The sequence below is a fragment of the Verticillium nonalfalfae genome (genome assembly GCF_003724135.2).
Source record: "Verticillium nonalfalfae strain VnAa140/NRRL 66861 chromosome Unknown scaffold_27, whole genome shotgun sequence".
NCBI lineage: Eukaryota > Fungi > Ascomycota > Sordariomycetes > Glomerellales > Plectosphaerellaceae > Verticillium > Verticillium nonalfalfae.
In genome coordinates, this window is record NW_021167252.1 from 110,621 (window position 1) to 127,531 (window position 16,911).

The 16,911-nt window shown below is 60.3% G+C and overlaps 6 protein-coding genes across 6 annotated transcripts; 4 read left to right on the top strand and 2 right to left on the bottom strand.

Moving 5' to 3' along the window:
* Window positions 1–494: 494 nt before the first annotated feature.
* On the top strand, window positions 495–2,525 carry D7B24_004703 (uncharacterized protein; the record flags this gene model as incomplete). The annotated part of the gene is made up of 5 exons (XM_028638869.1): window positions 495–720; window positions 984–1,180; window positions 1,298–1,656; window positions 1,730–2,345; window positions 2,409–2,525. The coding sequence occupies 5 exons, from the start codon at window positions 495–497 to the stop codon at window positions 2,523–2,525; spliced, it is 1,515 nt and encodes a 504-aa protein (XP_028496592.1).
* A 2,124-nt stretch (window positions 2,526–4,649) lies between these two features.
* Window positions 4,650–6,579, top strand: D7B24_004704 (uncharacterized protein; the record flags this gene model as incomplete). The annotated part of the gene is made up of 2 exons (XM_028638870.1): window positions 4,650–4,845; window positions 4,907–6,579. 2 exons carry the CDS (start codon window positions 4,650–4,652, stop codon window positions 6,577–6,579), a joined length of 1,869 nt encoding a protein of 622 aa, XP_028496593.1.
* A 450-nt stretch (window positions 6,580–7,029) lies between these two features.
* Window positions 7,030–9,907, bottom strand: D7B24_004705 (uncharacterized protein; the record flags this gene model as incomplete). The annotated part of the gene is made up of 5 exons (XM_028638871.1): window positions 7,030–7,470; window positions 7,518–8,477; window positions 8,535–9,023; window positions 9,090–9,123; window positions 9,261–9,907. 5 exons carry the CDS (start codon window positions 9,905–9,907, stop codon window positions 7,030–7,032), a joined length of 2,571 nt encoding a protein of 856 aa, XP_028496594.1.
* Window positions 9,908–11,279: 1,372 nt separating this feature from the next.
* On the top strand, window positions 11,280–13,435 carry D7B24_004706 (uncharacterized protein; the record flags this gene model as incomplete). Its single annotated transcript, XM_028638872.1, has 3 exons — window positions 11,280–11,381; window positions 11,638–12,697; window positions 12,750–13,435. The coding sequence occupies 3 exons, from the start codon at window positions 11,280–11,282 to the stop codon at window positions 13,433–13,435; spliced, it is 1,848 nt and encodes a 615-aa protein (XP_028496595.1).
* Window positions 13,436–13,737: 302 nt separating this feature from the next.
* XYL1_3 (NAD(P)H-dependent D-xylose reductase (XR)) lies at window positions 13,738–14,798 on the bottom strand (the record flags this gene model as incomplete). The annotated part of the gene is made up of 2 exons (XM_028638873.1): window positions 13,738–14,691; window positions 14,742–14,798. The coding sequence occupies 2 exons, from the start codon at window positions 14,796–14,798 to the stop codon at window positions 13,738–13,740; spliced, it is 1,011 nt and encodes a 336-aa protein (XP_028496596.1).
* A 417-nt stretch (window positions 14,799–15,215) lies between these two features.
* SEH1 (epoxide hydrolase, soluble (sEH)) lies at window positions 15,216–16,532 on the top strand (the record flags this gene model as incomplete). The annotated part of the gene is made up of 1 exon (XM_028638874.1): window positions 15,216–16,532. The coding sequence occupies one exon, from the start codon at window positions 15,216–15,218 to the stop codon at window positions 16,530–16,532; it is 1,317 nt and encodes a 438-aa protein (XP_028496597.1).
* Window positions 16,533–16,911: the final 379 nt, after the last annotated feature.

Sequence of the window (16,911 nt, forward strand, 5' to 3'; positions counted from 1 at the left end):
CCTCTGTCAATCGAGGCATCGCCGGGTCGTACGGTTCCGCTCCTGCCCGGCTCAGGAGAATACCTTAATGCCAATAAGGCGTCTCCCTCACATTCACCTCGCCTTGCCTGTGTTGGCAACAAGAGTAGGGCACGCGCAGAGAAAGAGCCTACCCGATTCTCTGAAGGCTGCGTACTTTTACCGTCTCTTTTCCCTCCCCCGCCCACACGCTTCAACTCGTGATCCAGGTCTTCATGACACCTTGACCTATGCTACCTCCTCATGCAACCCTGATCTTTCCCTACGAACACCTACTCAAGACATCTCTGTCCCCCGCCACGGGGCAGCAAACATTTGCGAGCGACAGCTCGAAGCCGCCACCACCAACAACCTTGGCGCTCACGGCATATAAACGGTCTACAGCTACCGGAGAGATAAGGCGAAAGAGACAAGCAAGACGATACTAGACGAGACAGGGCGGCATTTACCGGCAGGAAAGACACACTCCTAGCACTATGGCGTTCTCCGGTACGGCTGTCCCAGGCCCGCACTTGTTGACCTTGTCGCTGCTCGTCGGCGCAGGCATGCTACTGTCCCTCCTCGCACATGTTTACTGGGCCTGGTACCGCCTCAGACACATTCCCGGGCCACGATGGGCTGCCTTCAGCAAATGGTGGATGCTACGTAACACACTGAGTGGGAAGATGCATCTTGCGCTGAAGCGAGCCTGTGATGAATACGGTATGTCAACCAGATCAAGAAAGAGGCAAGTGGAAGAGGAAATTCCCGCTTGGGACGATGGAGATTGGGCAAAGGACCACGGACACGAACGTCGTAGTTGCTGCCCAGTGTGGCCCAGAGGTGTCCAGCAGGGGGAAGGAGGCCGCCCCCAATATCAACACATCTACAGTATAAGGGGGGGGGGATGACAGGCTCCTCTTTGTTTCGCTTTGCTTCATCGCTTTCGCCAGGCTGACCACAAGGGGTGCGCCATCTGGCCGTAGGTCCGGTCGTCCGCATCGGTCCCAACGACTTGGTAACCAATGACTCGGAGATCTTGCGCCGCATGTGGGCGGTGCGCTCGCCATACCGCAAGGGCGACTTTTACGACGCTATCAGGCTCGACCCGACCAAGGACAACATCATTTCCATGCGCGACGATCATGCACATAACGAACTCCGCGCCAAAGTGGCCATTGGCGTAAGTACTGCCCCTGTTTTGTTGGACACCGGGTCTTCTCTATTTCCCATTCTGCGTTGCTTTGCTGGTCAAGGGCGACTGCCTACCCTCTCAGCAATATGACTGATCATTTCCTAGTATTCGGGCAAAGAGAACGAGTTCCTCGAGACAGCCATCGACGTGCAGATGCTGTCGTTGGTACGGTTGATCGAGGAACGGTACCTTTCGACGTCTGGTGTCTTCCGTCCCATGGACTTTGCGAGCAAGATGCATTACCTGACCCTCGACATCATCACATCGCTGGCCTTTGGCGAGTGTTTTGGCTACCTCTCGCAAGACAGAGACGTACACAACTACATCCAAATCACCGAAGAGAGCATGCCCGTCATGATGACCTTGTCAGTGTTGCCCAGCCTAGCCGCTATTATGCAATCTCCCTTCTGTCGACGTGCCATGCCCTCGGAGCACGACCGTGTGGGTCTGGGCAAATTCATAGCGTAGGTTTGGCCTCCTTTCCATTCTGCTTCCAAGGCTACCAGTAGACAAACGATGCTGACCCTAAAACGACAGCGTGGCCAAGAAGGTAGTTGCTGAGCGCATTGCCTCCGGCAAGGTCCAAAGGGACATGCTCGGCTCGTTCCTAGCCCATGGGCTTACCCCTGAGGAAGCTGAGGGTGAGGCGCTTGTACAGGTTCTCGCCGGCTCGGACACAACTGCCACAGCCATGCGCATGACCATGGTCTATCTCATGACGACGCCCACAGCCTACAATGCCCTCGCCAAGGAGGTACGCGACGCATGTGACAGAAGTCTCCTATCAGTACCTGTCCAGGACGCCGAGGCGCGAAGGCTTCCCTATCTTCAGGCCACCATCCGTGAGGGCCTCCGTGTCTTCCCACCCGTCACGGGCCTCATGTCGGTAGCAGTACCACGTGGAGGTGATGTCATGCACGGTATGAGCATCCCGGAGGGCACGCAGATCGGGTGGTCAGCCTTCGGAGTGCTCCGCAGCAAGGCTGTCTTCGGCCCAGATGCCGACACGTTCAGACCAGAGCGTTGGCTGGAGGCGGGTGACGAGGAGCTCAAGGCGATGACAGCGCAATGGGAACTGGTGTTTAAATACGGAAAGTGGCAGTGTCTCGGCAAGACTCTGGCACTGCTTGACCTGAACAAGATCTTCGTCGAGGTTGGTTCGCACATGATCGGTGGAGACTTACAGAAACGATGATATGCTGACGATGTGTTGCAGCTTCTTCGTCGCTTTGACTTTTCGCTGATCGACCCCATTGAGCCGATGAAGTCATACTCAGCTGGTATTTTCATTCAGTCGAACCTGATGGTCAAGGTTGTTGGTCGTGGCCCATGAATGCTAAGGAGAAGTCTGCATCGAGCTCACACTCCCCCTTTTCCCCCTTCGTCTTGTTTGCTTTTCTGCTCTGTCTGTCATGTCTTCTTCTTGGCTCTTTCGATGCGAGCTAGTGTTTTCTGAATGTTCTGCTTCGCAGCATGTCGGGCAAAAGCCTTCTGGTCGGCCTGGCTGGTCTGCTCTTGCCCCTGTCATTGAGGGGCTCCGACCAGTCCAGGCTGTTTCTCCCTTCTTTTGCGTTAGCTTGGGTGGAATCCTGGGCAGCCTTCGATCGCAACGGCTCTCTCGACCCAGCATAGCATGCCTGACGGGGCAAAGAATCGGAAAGGAGCCGAATGGAGCTAGGATACGAAATTGCAGACAGTTTTTGGTTCGGTGGGAGACAAAGCAGGATACGGTGGATGATTGCTTCTGGCCGGGTCCAACATGATGGTTCTGGATTAGGAGCTAAGGAAACCTGGTGGCAATGTCGTCTAGGTCAGAGCGTAGGAGGAGATCGTCGTCTGTTCTTGCATCACTGCGCTTAGATTGCAGCCTCAATAGGAATCTTTCTCGTGCGCCACACGATCAGATGAACGGGTGAAGAAATGGCCGGTAAGGACAAGTGACTGTTCGTCAAGTTGTGTGCACCAGCGGAGGCTGGTTACTACGTTAGCTCGTGGGCAGAAAGAGGCCGTGAGAGATTGGTTCCCTCAGGGGGAAGGTGGGCGCACACATGGCCGGGGAATTGCTCGGGGGCTTTGAAGCTGGGGACGATTGAGGTCACATGCAGATTCTGGGGAGTTTTTTTTACTATTTTCTCTCTCCCTCCCCTCCTAGGAGAGCTTTCTCGTTTGGTGCTGGTGCTGGTGCTGGTGCCGATGCTGGGTAAATTGAGGAGGAGCCGGTATTTGGCCGTTGCAGACGATGACCGGGATATGGCCGTGGATTTGCACGAGGTTGAGGGTGATGTGAGTGGTCAATGCTGGCGATCGTCTGATGTAGCTCGTCGTCCCAAGAGCTTAGTACCATGGAGGCCAAGCTGCGGGCAGGGGGCATGGGGGAGAAGATGTGGTGATGAGGGGGCGGGGGCTACAACGGTGGAAAAGGCCGCGAGGGGGATGAGGTTCCCCAGGATCCCCGCAGTCGCTAAGAGGTATCCATGACGTAGGTACAGGTACAGGCACAGGCACAGACACAGGCACAGGCACAGGCTTGTTAGGGAGGTGGGAGCACCGTCCAAGCCCTACACGGGCTTCTTCGCCCAGTGTCTTCAGGCCTCCGCCTCACCTACTAAGACGGCTCGTCGAGGGCGCTAGCTGGGGCAGTTGGCAACAAGCATTCAGGAGGGGAGAGCCCCCCAAGCCCCCCCTCCCCTTCTCCTCCCCCGCAGCGCCGCGGCCAGACTCCTCCCCACAATAACGCCATGGTCGGGCCGTGGTGGTGCAGCCTCCTTCCTTTCCATCCAAGTCACTCCTGCTGCTTGTTCCCTGGCCTGCTGCGCTTGCCTTCTCCTGACTGCCTGGCCTGGTCTTGGCTTCCGGAGCACACCAGCTGAGGAGAGTTAGCATTCATCTGCTCAGCCTCTTACCAACCGCTTCGTTCTGTACAGCCAAGTACGACAAGTTTGTTAGCCACACGGCGTGTTGATGCTCATGCCGCTCGAGGTACCATCTTTTGGGCCTACTATCTTGGCGCTGGGCCACTTATGTCAAATGGAGCAAGGCGCCGGCCGTTGACGCCGGCCCACGGCTTGCCACGCCCCCATGACCATGCAGCCGTTACAGCAACTCCAGCAACTCCAGACACTTCGAATTGAACCACCCTCTGCGGTACCTCGGCGGAACACCTCACCTCCGCTAGGCTCCGCTATTATATGTTGATTTGCCAAGGATCACGGACATGGACCATGGGCCATGAGCCCTGGGCAGTTCTTTCGTCCCGACTTCTTGGCCCCGACCTGGCCCTAGCTGAAGCCTCACATACATGGCCCCAGGTTGGATACCACAAGTGGTCACCTTCAGTGCCTCGCGTAGGTATATATAGATGGCTTGATCATCATGACCCCCAAACACTCCCACGTGGGTTCCCTCCTTCTCAGACATTGTGCAAAGCTTCAACCAAGGCCTTCTCTCCAACTGAATCATGGTCTCTCTCCGCTCCCAGCTTCTGGCCCTGGCCGCTGCCCTGGCCATCCCCGCCGTCTCTGGCCAGGACCTCGAGGATTTCATCGCCAAGCAGCGCCCTCTGTCACTGACCAATGTTCTCAACAACCTTGGTGCCGCTGCCGGCGCCGCCCCCGGCCTGGTCATCGCAAGCCCCTCCAAGACCGACCCTCCCTGTAAGTCGGAGCCATGGATGGCCATACTTGGAGGTTTCGTTGCTGACGGTTCGGCTACTAGACTACTATACTTGGACCCGTGACTCGGCCTTGACCTTCAAGATGCTCATCGACGAGTTCATCCACGACCCTGTCGCCAACGCCAACCTCGAGAAGCACATTCGTGACTACCTTCGCGCCCAGGCCATCCTCCAGACTGTCGCCAACCCCTCCGGTGCCCTGCTGCCCTCCGGCCGCGGTCTCGGCGAGGCTAAGTACGAGGTTGACGGCTCGCGCTTCAATGGCGCCTGGGGTCGCCCCCAGAGGGATGGACCTCCTCTGCGCGCCGTCGCCCTCATCACTTGGGCCAACTGGCTCGCCGATTCGGGCGACGAGGGCGAGGAAGAGGCGAGGGACATCGTCTGGCCCGTCATTGCCAACGATCTCGCCTACACTGGACAGTACTGGAACTCAACCGGCTTCGACCTCTGGGAGGAGGTCTCCGGCTCCAGCTTCTTCACCACCCAGGCTCAGTACCGCGCTCTGATCGAGGGTGCCGAGCTCGCTGAGCGCCTCAACACAACGTGCGGCGCCGCCTGCGACGAGGCCCCTGCCGTCGGCTGCTTCCTCAACTCGGACAGCTACTGGAACGGCCGTCACCACATTGCCAACATCAACACCAACACCCAGCGCTCCGGAAAGGACGCCAACACCATGCTCGGCGCCAACACCGCCTTTGATATTGCCGCCTCCTGCGACAGTGCCACCATTCAGCCCTGCCACCCTCGCGCCTTGGCGTCTTTCAAGCAGTGGGTTGACGCCTGGCGTGATCCTGCCGAATACCCCATCAACGAGGGTATCCCCAGCAACGAGGGCATTGCCATCGGCCGCTACACTGAGGACATCTACTACAACGGCAACCCTTGGTACCTCATCACTCTTGGTGCTGGCGAGTTCCTCTTCAACGCCGCCCACCAGTGGAAGGCCCACGGCTACATCACCATTGACAGCACCTCCCTGCCCTTCTTCCAGGACCTCTGGCCCGAGGCCAAGGTTGGCACCTTCAAGCGCCCCTGCTCCAAGAACCCCAAGGCTCCCTTCAACGTCATTGTCGAGGCTGCCAACCGCTACGGCGATTCGTTCCTCACCGTCGCTCAAAAGTACACCCCGGCCGACGGCTCCCTCGCCGAGCAGTACAACCGTGACCCTCCCTTCGAGCCCCAGAGCGCCCGCGACCTGACCTGGTCCTACGCCGCCTTTGTCACCGCCGCCGCCCGCCGCGCCGGCGAGTTCCCTCCCACTTGGGTCCCTGCCAACCTGCCCATCCCCTCGACCTGCGCCGCCTCGTCCGCGCGGGGCACCTATGCCCCTGCCACCGCCGCTGGTGCGCCCGACCTTGGCGAGGTCCCCTGCGCTGCGCCCGTCACCTTCCGTGTCGACGCCAGGACCTACTACGGCGAGGACATCTACGTCGTCGGCGGTGCGCCGTCTCTCGGCAGCTGGAACGTCGAGAACGCCCAGCCCCTGACCGCCGACGGCTACACCGACGCCCGGCCGCTCTGGGCCATTGACGTCGACCTCGACGCCGCGGGCCAGACCGTCACCTACCAGTTTGTGCGCAGGCAAAACTGCGGCCAAGGCTACATTTACGAGACGGTCAACAGGACCGTCGACGTGCCGGCGTGCGGTGTCACGACGCCGACCGTCCTCGAGGCCACGTGGACTGGCCCCGTGGGTACACCCGGAAACTGCTAGAGAGCAGGAAACGATGACGTGAATGGGCACGGGAAAAATGTCATAATTTTCGCATGAGAAGGACGGGAAATAACGTTTACATGTCGCCGCCGACCCCACCATTTGGTAGCTTCCGAGGGGGGGGGGCTATTCTATTACTGATCCCCACACCCTTGCCTCCTATTATTGTCCTGTTCGTAGAAGTACATAGGTAACCTTTCTAAACAAGTATAAAATGTATATACGTTTTCCCCCTTTGCGCCCTCGCTATCCCCAATAGAGTGAACGAGATATATTGATCCGTCCAGAGTCGTGATTATCATTCCTACCTTGGCCCTTCCAGGTTGGCCAAGCGTGCTACACTTCCCACCCATGGACGCCACTGTGATTTCGTCTGACTGCCCTGCCCCTGTCTCTCCGGAATTGAACCGACAGGTGGCGTACCGATACAGCTACCTGCCTTGTGCCCCTCTACCTGTACGGGCCTCCCTGCGCCTGCGGCATGGAAACGGGCGGCCCCCCCTGCACCTCGACGTTGTCAGGCGGCCCCGCCGGGAAAGGGCCGAAGCCGGGCGGGAACCCGGCAAAGTTGTTCATGTCGTACCCCTGCATGAAGAAGCCCCAGTTCATATCACCAAACTCGTTGTTCATGTCCGGCAGGCCGATGAGCTGCGCCGGATCGAGGCCCGAGTTCTCGCCCGGCGGCGTGGCCATCATGCCCATCTCGCCCGGGGCGCCGAGGTGCGGCAGCGGTTGCTGCTGCTGCTGCTGCTGCTGCTGCTGATGCAGAGGCGGAGGCTGTTGATGTTGCTGGTGCTGGTGCAAGGGCTGAGGGTAATCAACCGACTGCCTCGGCGTGGGGCCCATGGGGCCGAGGGCAGAGGGTCCCGGCGCGGGCGCTTGCCATCGCGACTGGCCTTGTCGGCGCGCTCGCGTAGGCGATCGATCCACGAGGGAACCGGCTGAACGATGCCCTGCTGGCGCTGTGAGGCCGCGCGCGCGTCCCAGGCCTTGACGAAGAGGTTGCCAAAGGCAAGGTGCATCGGGTTGTGGAGAGTATTCATGAGGCCGCGGAGCTCGTGGTTCTTGGTAATGGCGTCCCAGGCGCGGTCGACGAGCGGGCCTGTTGTCCGCTGCCGCATCTCGGTGACGAGGAACATGTAGGCCGGGAAAGGAAAGTGCAGGAAGGTGTACCACTTGTAGCCGCGGAGGCTCTCGGCCGACTGGACGATATTGTCGTACTCGATCATCTGGGTGGCTTCGAGGAACAGCGTGTCACGCTCGTGCTCGTTCAGAGCCGCGGCTGGGTCATTGTTGGCGAGGCGGACGAGGAAGGAGACGACGCGCATCTTGCAGAGGGCCTGTCGCGTCATGGTCAGGGTGAAGAAGTGGAGAGGTATCTTTTGGTCGCAGTAACGAAGGTACGTGCCCTCAATGTGAGCGAAGAAGCCGTCGAGCGTGTACCACTGTCCGCCGGGGCCGGCCATGCGGACCATGGAAAGAGGCCGTGAGGCGATGGGGTTGTCTTTGTCTATAGGGACGCGAGGATCCTTGGATGCGTCGGTGCTGATGGCCATGGCAAGCTCAGCGCGGATGAGGCTGAAGAGCATCTCTGTCGGGCCGGCATGCTCGGTCGGCGCGTCCTTGCCATCAGCGTGGAGGTCTGTATCATTGATATTGAGAGGGAGTTTGCAGTCGCCAATGGTCGAGAGGGCCGTAACCGTCGAGCCCGTCATCTCGCCTATGCGGCGATCGTACCCGACTATTGTCCACCAGAGCCGCCTGCGCTGTTCGACCTCGAAGGGGGACAGGCCATAGACTTGAGCATCTCGATGGAGACCCATGCGCTGGCCTATTCGAACAGCGATGCCGACGTAGCAGAAAATCTGCCGTGGATCGATGAACATGCGAATGGCTATCTGTAGCTTGGGTTACCTCGTGTACATGTGAAGCAAAATCGCGAGGCAGATGCTTACGAGGAAGAGGATGTAGGCCTGCAGTACCATCATGTCGGTGGTGCGCATGAACCCAGCGTTGACCAGCGCCTGCTGGCCTGCCTTGTGGTACCTGGAAAGGAGCTCAATCTTTGGCTCTCCGAACAGCTTCCTGCTCTGGCCGTCATCGATTGTCAGGACAGCCATGATGTAGATGCTGAAGAGCAGGGCCTCGACGTTCTTGGGGACATCATCGAGATTTCTGGCGGCCTCGAGGACGAGCCCCTGCACGGTAGGAATGTGCGTGATCTTGAGCAGCGGGTTGACGTTGTTGATGTAAATCTGCCACAGCTCGAAGATTTGTACGGGCGTAGGATGATAGTGGGAGACGGAGGTCTCGCGGTTGGCGCCGACGATGAAGGGGAAGCCGTCCTGATGCTCATACATCGTATCAAAAGCGCGATGAACAGCCGAGCCATCGAGCTCTTCTTCGTCAGACGAGTCTCTCATGAGATCCTCGCTCGCTCGGAACTGGACACGCGTAAGAATGGGTGGACACTTGGTTGTCGTGATGGGGTCACGGCACGCTCAACATACTTCTCGGTGGAATAAGAACCATTTGTAGGGCACCCTTCACACGAGGATCAGCTTTAGCCAACAGCATTCACACTATAGGCAGGGAGGCAGGGCAGGGCAGGGCAGGAGAGGGTCCAAGGAGGTCACGGAAGAGCTCGGCGACTTCGCGGGGAGGGAGGGGCTATGTCTCACTTGTCGGGTCGGTGCGTGCCGGCACCGAAGCCTGTCTTGGAGGAGGAGGCTTGACTGCCATCGGGCGAGGTGTGCAGCCCCTCAAGGTCGTTCTCGAGATCGGTCACCTCGTCGACGCCGCCATGGCTGGAGACTCTAAGGTCACGGGCGATGGGGTCGACGCTGACACCGTTCTCGGCGAGCAGCGTCTCGTACTTCTTGAGGCGGTCAATGAGGTCCTTCTCCTGGAGTCGCTTCTTGCGCCGGCGAGGGGGGTTCGGCGGCACGACGCGGCACTCGACGCGGGCCTTGACACAGTTGGCGCATGGTTTCCGCTTGTCGCAGCGAACTTTCCTCTGCTGACACAGGACACAGGAGGTGCCACGAGTCAGTTTCATGGCGTTGGGATCAAACTCGGGGGGGAATCCGATGGGTACGGGGATGGTGCCCGGTATTTGGTGGTGGACCCCAGGCACGGCGGCAGTGGTGACAGCAGGTGCAGGTGGCGGTGGTTGTGGTTGTGGTTGTGGTTGTGGAGGCGCGGGTGTCGACTGTTGTACGTGTGTCTGAGCGGGAGCAGCCGCATGAGCCTGAGCATGAGCTTGACCATGGTCTTGGCCGTGGTATGGACCGTGGCTGGGGCCCTGGTCAGGGTCGTGGCCCGACATGGTGGACAGTCCTCGGGGGCTGCGCGCGGATGGGGTGCGATGCGTGGCAGACAGGGAATTCAGATCAGTCAGTGAGAGATTGACGCGGATGGGATTGCCCAGCAGAGCAAGGCGGCGTCGAGCGAGTGGAGCCGGCGCGACGATCGATCTCGGTCCCGAGGATGAATGGGCAGGAGGAGCTCGCGCTCGCTGAAGACTGGACGACGACGTGGTGGATGGTGGATGGGGATTTCCTGACTCAATGCCAAAGCTGCAGGGCTGGCTTGGGCGTGCAGAGTCTGGGGTGAAATGTCGTACAGGAACAGGAAGAGTGGATTGGCAAAACGACGACCAGTGGGCTCGTGAGGGCGGCGGGTATCCGCAGAGTCGACAGTCAAAGAGTGATTGGCGAGCAAGGACGAAGGCATGCAGCGGGATGCGGGCGACGTGACGTGCTGGGGGTTCAGGTATCGATCGAGTGCGTCTTCTGTTGCGCTCGATGATCCCTCTGCCGTCTGTCGCCTGTCTGTCCGCCTGATCTCTCTCTATCTGTCGCCTAATATCTGATGGCAGAAATGGAATGTTCGACGGAGGGGCGAGTCGACGTCTATCTGAGGCTACCTAAGGTGCCTAGGTAGGTAGGCAGAGCTGGACAGACCAGAGCCGGTGTAGGCACGGTCAGCTCAAAGCGAACCCGATCCTTTCGCCGAAAAGGGAAGGCAAACAGGCAGGCAGGCCGACGAAGGGCCCAGGTGAGATGAGATGATGGCCTGATCGGATTTGCCCCCGGTTTGATGGAATGGCTGTGTGGCCTCTGCTTTCGCTGGCTGGCCGGCCTTGTCGTGGCGCCTCTTGTGCACTGGTGGGCACGTTTTCGGTGCCTCGTTCTGCTGTGGCTCTCGCGCGCCTGCATCAATGGCGAGATTGCCAAGCTCGTGTGAGAGGGAAGAGGAAAGTTTCGGTCCCGAAGTGTCCAAGTCAAGGCGGCGGCGGTGTGTCGGGTAGAAAAAGGTACGGTCCAGGCAATCATGGGCAAACATGGGGAATGTCGGTTACTTGTGTGTTCCTTCGGGACCGAGCCAGGCCTGGAGGTTCGATCCCGCTAAGCCCCCTTAGGTCTGGTGCCCCGACGCCACACCAGTGAATACACGGCACACTCGTCCCCCCTCCACTCGTATGTGGCTCAACCCAGAACATGTCGTTCTCGTTCATCGTCAAATCTAGGTATCTTCGTACTACAAGTCCCCTAACCCACGTACCACTCCTTCCCTCATGTCATGTCCCGAACCAGCACTCTGTCTCGCCCAGACTTCCGTCCTCTTTTCTTTCCATCCGTGAATCAGCAGGCATCAATCATCCAGACCCTTCTCGATACCCGCTCGGTTACCTCACCATGTCTCTGCCACCCGACGGCGAGCCGTATGACCCCTCGTCGTCGACAGGCAACCTTTACGGAGCCCCGACGGGGGATCTGCCTTCCGATGCTGCAGGCAAGGTAAGGGAGCATCTATATGTATACGCTTCAGCCTCTCTTGCCTCTATCTCATTCCCTGCCCCGGCGTCTGGCCTTGTCACTAGTCTTCATAGCAATCCAAACACACCCACTTGACGCCGTCTGCTTCCTCCGTTCCTGCTGCTGGCTGTCGTTCATGCGGGCCGAACTTGTTCTCTCCTGCACCTCTCTGACCTCGCCTTTTTTTTTTTGGTCTTGATCTTGGCCAATAGCTTTCATGACGACGATACCGACCGAGCATAAGTCGAGTCTCGACGTGGTGGACGAGAAGCACACAACCATGGGATCTTCAAGGTCCTCGACTGTCGGCTCCCCAACCGTTAGCTCCCCGACTGTCAGCTCTCATGGACCGCCTGCTCGCCCTCTCACTGCCGCCGGCCCACCCACAGATGAGGCCGAGACGAACTACCAACCCAAGACGCTCAAGTTCTGGCTCATCATGGCCTCGAACTTTGTCGCCATGTTTCTTGTCGCCCTCGATCGCACCATCATCGCCACCGCCATCCCTCGCATCACCGACGAGTTCCAGTCCCTCGGTGACATTGGCTGGTACGGCTCGGCCTACATGCTGACCACCGCCGCCTCCCAGCTTCTCTTCGGTCGCATCTACAAGTTCTACAGCCCCAAGGTCGTCTATCTCGCGAGCATTGTCGTCTTTGAGATCGGCTCCCTCCTGTGCGGCGTTGCTCCCAACTCGGCGGTGCTCATCACGGGTCGCGCCGTTGCCGGCTTTGGTTCCGCCGGCATCTTCACCGGCTCCATGATGATTCTCATCACCATCGTTCCCCTCCACAAGCGGCCCATGTTCCAGGGCGTCTTTGGCATGGTTTTCGGCGTCGCTGCTGTCCTCGGGCCTCTTGTCGGCGGCGCGTTCGCTGGAAACGCGACCTGGCGTTGGTGCTTCTACATGAACCTGCCCATCGGAGGTGTCGCCTTTATCTTCCTCTTCTTGATGCTCCAGGCGCCCCAGAAGCCCTCGACGCCCGTGTCGTTGACCAGGCACATCACCCGCCTCGACCCCCTGGGATCCTTCTTCTTCGTCCCTTCCATCGTCGCCCTCCTGCTGGCCCTGCAGTGGGGTGGCGCGACGTACGCTTGGGGCAACGGTCGTATCATCGCCCTCTTTGTCGTATTCGCCCTGGCTTTTGCTGCCTTTGCTGCTATCCAGATCTTCATGCCCGACACAGCTCAGGTCCCCGTGCGCATCATCTCCCAACGAACCGTCCTCGCTGGCACCTTCTTCATGATGTTCCTCGCCGGCTCCATGATGCTGGCAGTCTACTATGTGCCCTTGTGGTGTCAGTTCTCTTCGGCCCCCTTGCAGATCGATCATTGGCTAACCAAGTCCAGTTCAAACTGTCAAAGGCTTCGATCCTGTCCAGTCAGGCATCTACACCCTCCCACTCGTCCTCAGCCTCGTCGCCTCCTCCATCATGTCGGGGCTGATCACCCAGCGCATCGGTTACTACACCCCCGCTATGCTCCTCTGCCCCTCCGTCATGGCCGTCGGTCTCGGTCTCATGAGCACCTTCCACCCCGGCAGCAGTACGGCCGCTTGGGTCGGCTTCCAGTTCCTCACGGGCTTCGGCCTCGGCTTCGGCATGCAGACGGTCGGCCTGGCCGTGCAGACGGTCCTGCCGCGCGAGGATGTATCAACCGGTCTGGCCATTACCTTTTTCGGACAGCAGCTTGGCGGCGCCGTGTTCCTGGCCGTGGGGCAGGCCATTCTCAGCAACCTCCTCGTTGACCGCCTATCGAGCGTGCCGGGCCTAGACCCCGATGCGATTGTGCAGAGCGGCGCAACGGATCTGCACGATGTCGTGCCCACAGAGGATTTTGATGTTGTGGTCGCAGCGTACAACTTTGCGTGTACGAGGATCTTCTTGGCCGGCATGGGGCTGGCGTTGGTGACGTTGGCGTGTGCTTTGTGCGTCGAGTGGCGGAGCGTCAAAAAAGGAAAGCAGGGGCCGGGGAAGGGTGCTGATGCGGAGGCTTTCAAAGAGAACAAGGGGGACACGGAGGCGGCGTCTTCTTGATGTGAAGGGGTCTCGAGGAACAGGCTGGGATGCCTGGAAGAGAGTTGTCAGGTAAGTTTCGTCGGCTGAGCGAGGCAGACGGTCAAAAGGTGAGTCAGGAACGTTGGGCATTGCATTAGATTAGATAGCGTTGAGGCAAACATCCCAAGTATGGAGTTGAAGCTTGAATCAAGATTCTTCATGATGATAACGTACTTGCGCCATCGTCGTGAAAGTGCCCACTAGTTCGTCTGATTCTACATCTGTCTAGACATGGCCACGCTGGGACCGTAGGGTTTCCCCTCTCCTTCGTTGGCATCTCTTCAAGCGAATATCCTGACAGACTCGCCATGCGTCACGCCCGGATCATTAAACCTCAAACCCCGATCCAGTCCCGAAATGGCGTCCAGCTCCCCGGCCTCGAGGTCAAACCCGCAGCAGTCGAGGTTCTCCCGCACCCTCTCGGCCCGCATCGACTTGGGGATGACGACGATGCCGCGCTGCGTGCACCACCGCAGCAGCACCTGGCCCGGCGTCCGGCCATGCCTCGCAGCGATGGCCTTGACGAGGGGCACCTCCATGAGCGGCGGCACGGCGGCGGCGCGCGGGTTGCCGAGCTCGAGGAACGACTGCGGGCCGAACGTCGAGTAGGCCGTGACGGCGACGCCGCTCTCGCGCGCCACGGCCACGAGCTGCGGCTGCGCGAGGTAGGGGTGGTGCTCGACCTGCAGCACGGCGGGCGGGACGCGCGCGTAGGTCAGCAGGTCGTAGAGCAGCTGGGCGTCAAAGTTGGACACGCCGATCGAGCGCACGGGGCCGGCGCGGACGCCCGGCGCGTCGACGAGGGCCTCGAGGGCGCGCCACGTGTCGGCGAGGGGCACGCGGGCGCGCGGGTGCAGCCGCGTCTTGGCGGCGTCGGCGTGCCACGAGGGGAAGCGCGAGACGGAGGGGTCGACCCACTGCGTCGCGATGGGGAAGTGGATGAGGTAGAGGTCGAGGTGGTCGAGGCCCCAGGCGCCGAGCTCCTCGTTTGCCATGCGCGTCGCGTGCGCTGGCGCGTGGTGGTTGTTCCACAGCTTCGACGTGATGAAGAGGTCGTCTCGGCTTACGAGCCCGTGGGCTATCGCGCGGCGGACCCCCTGGCCTGCCTCGGCCGAGTTGGCGTAGCCGTAGGCGCCGTCGATGTGGCGATAACCGGCCTTGATGGCTCCGTAGACGGCGTCGGCGGTCTGGGCCGCTGGGACCTTCCACAGGCCGAAGCCGACTTGAGGGATGTACTTGGGAAAGAATGTTAGTATGGACTTGGTGAGCATGGAGGGTGGCTTACATGGCCGGAGGAGAGCTTCAATCGGGGGATGCTCGCAGCTATGGAGGGGCCCTTCATGGTGCTCTATGTCTAAGGGGTATATTATGCCAAAGATGATCTCGCGTGTCTTTGAGTGTTTGAAGCCTTTGATGTAGAATGAACGTGATATGCGTCTGAAGGAACGGACAGACAAGGCTGAGGGCTTCCCAATGATCATCGTCACAGGGAGGGTCTACTTCACGTATGAGGGTTCATCTGATGGGGGTTCATGAGGGTCTCTCTAGAGCCTCCTGAACCCACAGGGTTCATATCGTCACGAGGCCTGTGCGTCGAGGCTCCTGCAGCGTGGGGTTCCATCCCAAGCTACAAGCTACAACTGGACGTCCGTCACCTCTGTCAATTGAGCTCCAACAGCTGCAGCTGCTGCTCTCTCCTGCACCTCCAGGAACCTCGGTCATTGATCCCCGACATCACCATCGTCACAAAGCCGACGCAATGGCTCATCCCCCAGAACCGCCGTTTGTCGCCGAAGAGCGCGCCGGGTTCGACCTCAACCTCTCCCACGGCCACCGAGACCTAGTCCAATCCGTCGCCTTCAATGCCTATGGCGATCGCTGCGCGACCGGCGCCGTCGACGGCAAGATTCGAGTCTTCAATCGCCACAAGGACGGCGTCTGGCGCCTCTGCGACACCTGGGGCGCGCACGGCGGCGAGACTCTGGAGCTTCAGTGGCTTCCTCCCACCGTCTACCCGAATCTGCTGGCCTCACTCGGTGGCTACGGCCGCTTCAAGCTCTGGGCCGAAGACCCGTCCGCTGCCCCGGGCCGCCGATTCAGCGCTGGATCCTCTCGTACCCTCTCCGGCAAGCCCGCGTTCGAGACGCGTTCCAACAAGGCCCCTTACCGCTCCTTCTCCATCAAGCACAACGAGGAGACACGCCACACCTACCTTGCCCTCCTCGCCGCCGACGGCAGCCTCTCCGTCTACGAGAACGATCAGCCCGAGAACCTGTCCGAGTACACGCTCATCGACGATTTTGCCGTCGCCCCCAAGCCCGCGCGCGGCGAAGAGGTCAGCTTCAAGGTCGAGTTCGACCCCAACCCTGACCCCTGCTACACCGCTCTGCGCGCCGGCGTTCCCACCGATTCTCTCGCCCTTGTCGTTGCCGCCATGGGCACCGTCAAGCTCTACCGCTCCCGCGACATCATCACAGCCTCCTATGGCGTGCCGCAAGCTCAGAAGGAGTTCTACCTCGCCGCCGAGATTGGCCCCGGCGCCCATCGTGGCCTCGTCCGCGACATTGCCTGGGCCCCCGGCAACGTCCGCGGCTACGACACCATCGCCTCCGCCTGCCAGGACGGCTACGTCCGCGTCTTCCGCGTCGAGACGTCCTACAATGAGAACGACGGCAAGACATGGGCCGCCGCCGATCTCGTCCGCCGCGAGACCCAGAACGGCGGCGGTGCTGGCGCGGGCGCGGGCGGCGAGGCCCTCACCGCCGCCATCGGCCCCTCGCACGAGAAGCACCAGCACCAGTCCGGCCTCAGCGCGAGCCTCGCCAAGTCGGGCGCCACCGCCGAGCGGCAGTCGTCGGGCCAGCCGGGCCAGGTGGCGCACGTCGTGCGCGAGGTCGCCAAACTCGACAGTCACCGGACGCCCGTGTGGCGCGTCGACTTTGACGACGACGGCCAGATCCTCGGCAGCACGGGCGACGACGGCAAGTTGGTCTTCTACCGGCAGACGCCGCAGGGGGCGTGGGCCAAGAGCTCGGAGCTGGGGATGCTCAAGACGCGCATGGCGACGCCGTCGTGAGTGATGGACTCTCGACATGATGCCATGAGTTGATCAAACTACACAAAGGCGTCCGATTGGGTCCATGTCAAGTTCCGTCTGAACCCGCGATACCTGTCATGCATGCGGCGGAAACGTACAGCACGGCACGGATGCCGATCGCCGCGCCAAGCCTCGAGGCCAACGGCCTTGAGTCGGCTACGGAAGCCGAGCTGGCAGCGGCATGGACTTGTGCACAGAACCAGCAAAACCCACAGTGCCCGCGGCTGGGGTCTTCAGAACGACGAAATCACACGTGCTGCCTTGACCACCTTGAACAGAGCTGTCTATAGATGGCTGATCTAGCAGGAGAGTCTCAGGCTGCCACTTTTGGCGGCGCCAAGTGGAGCAATGGATGGCT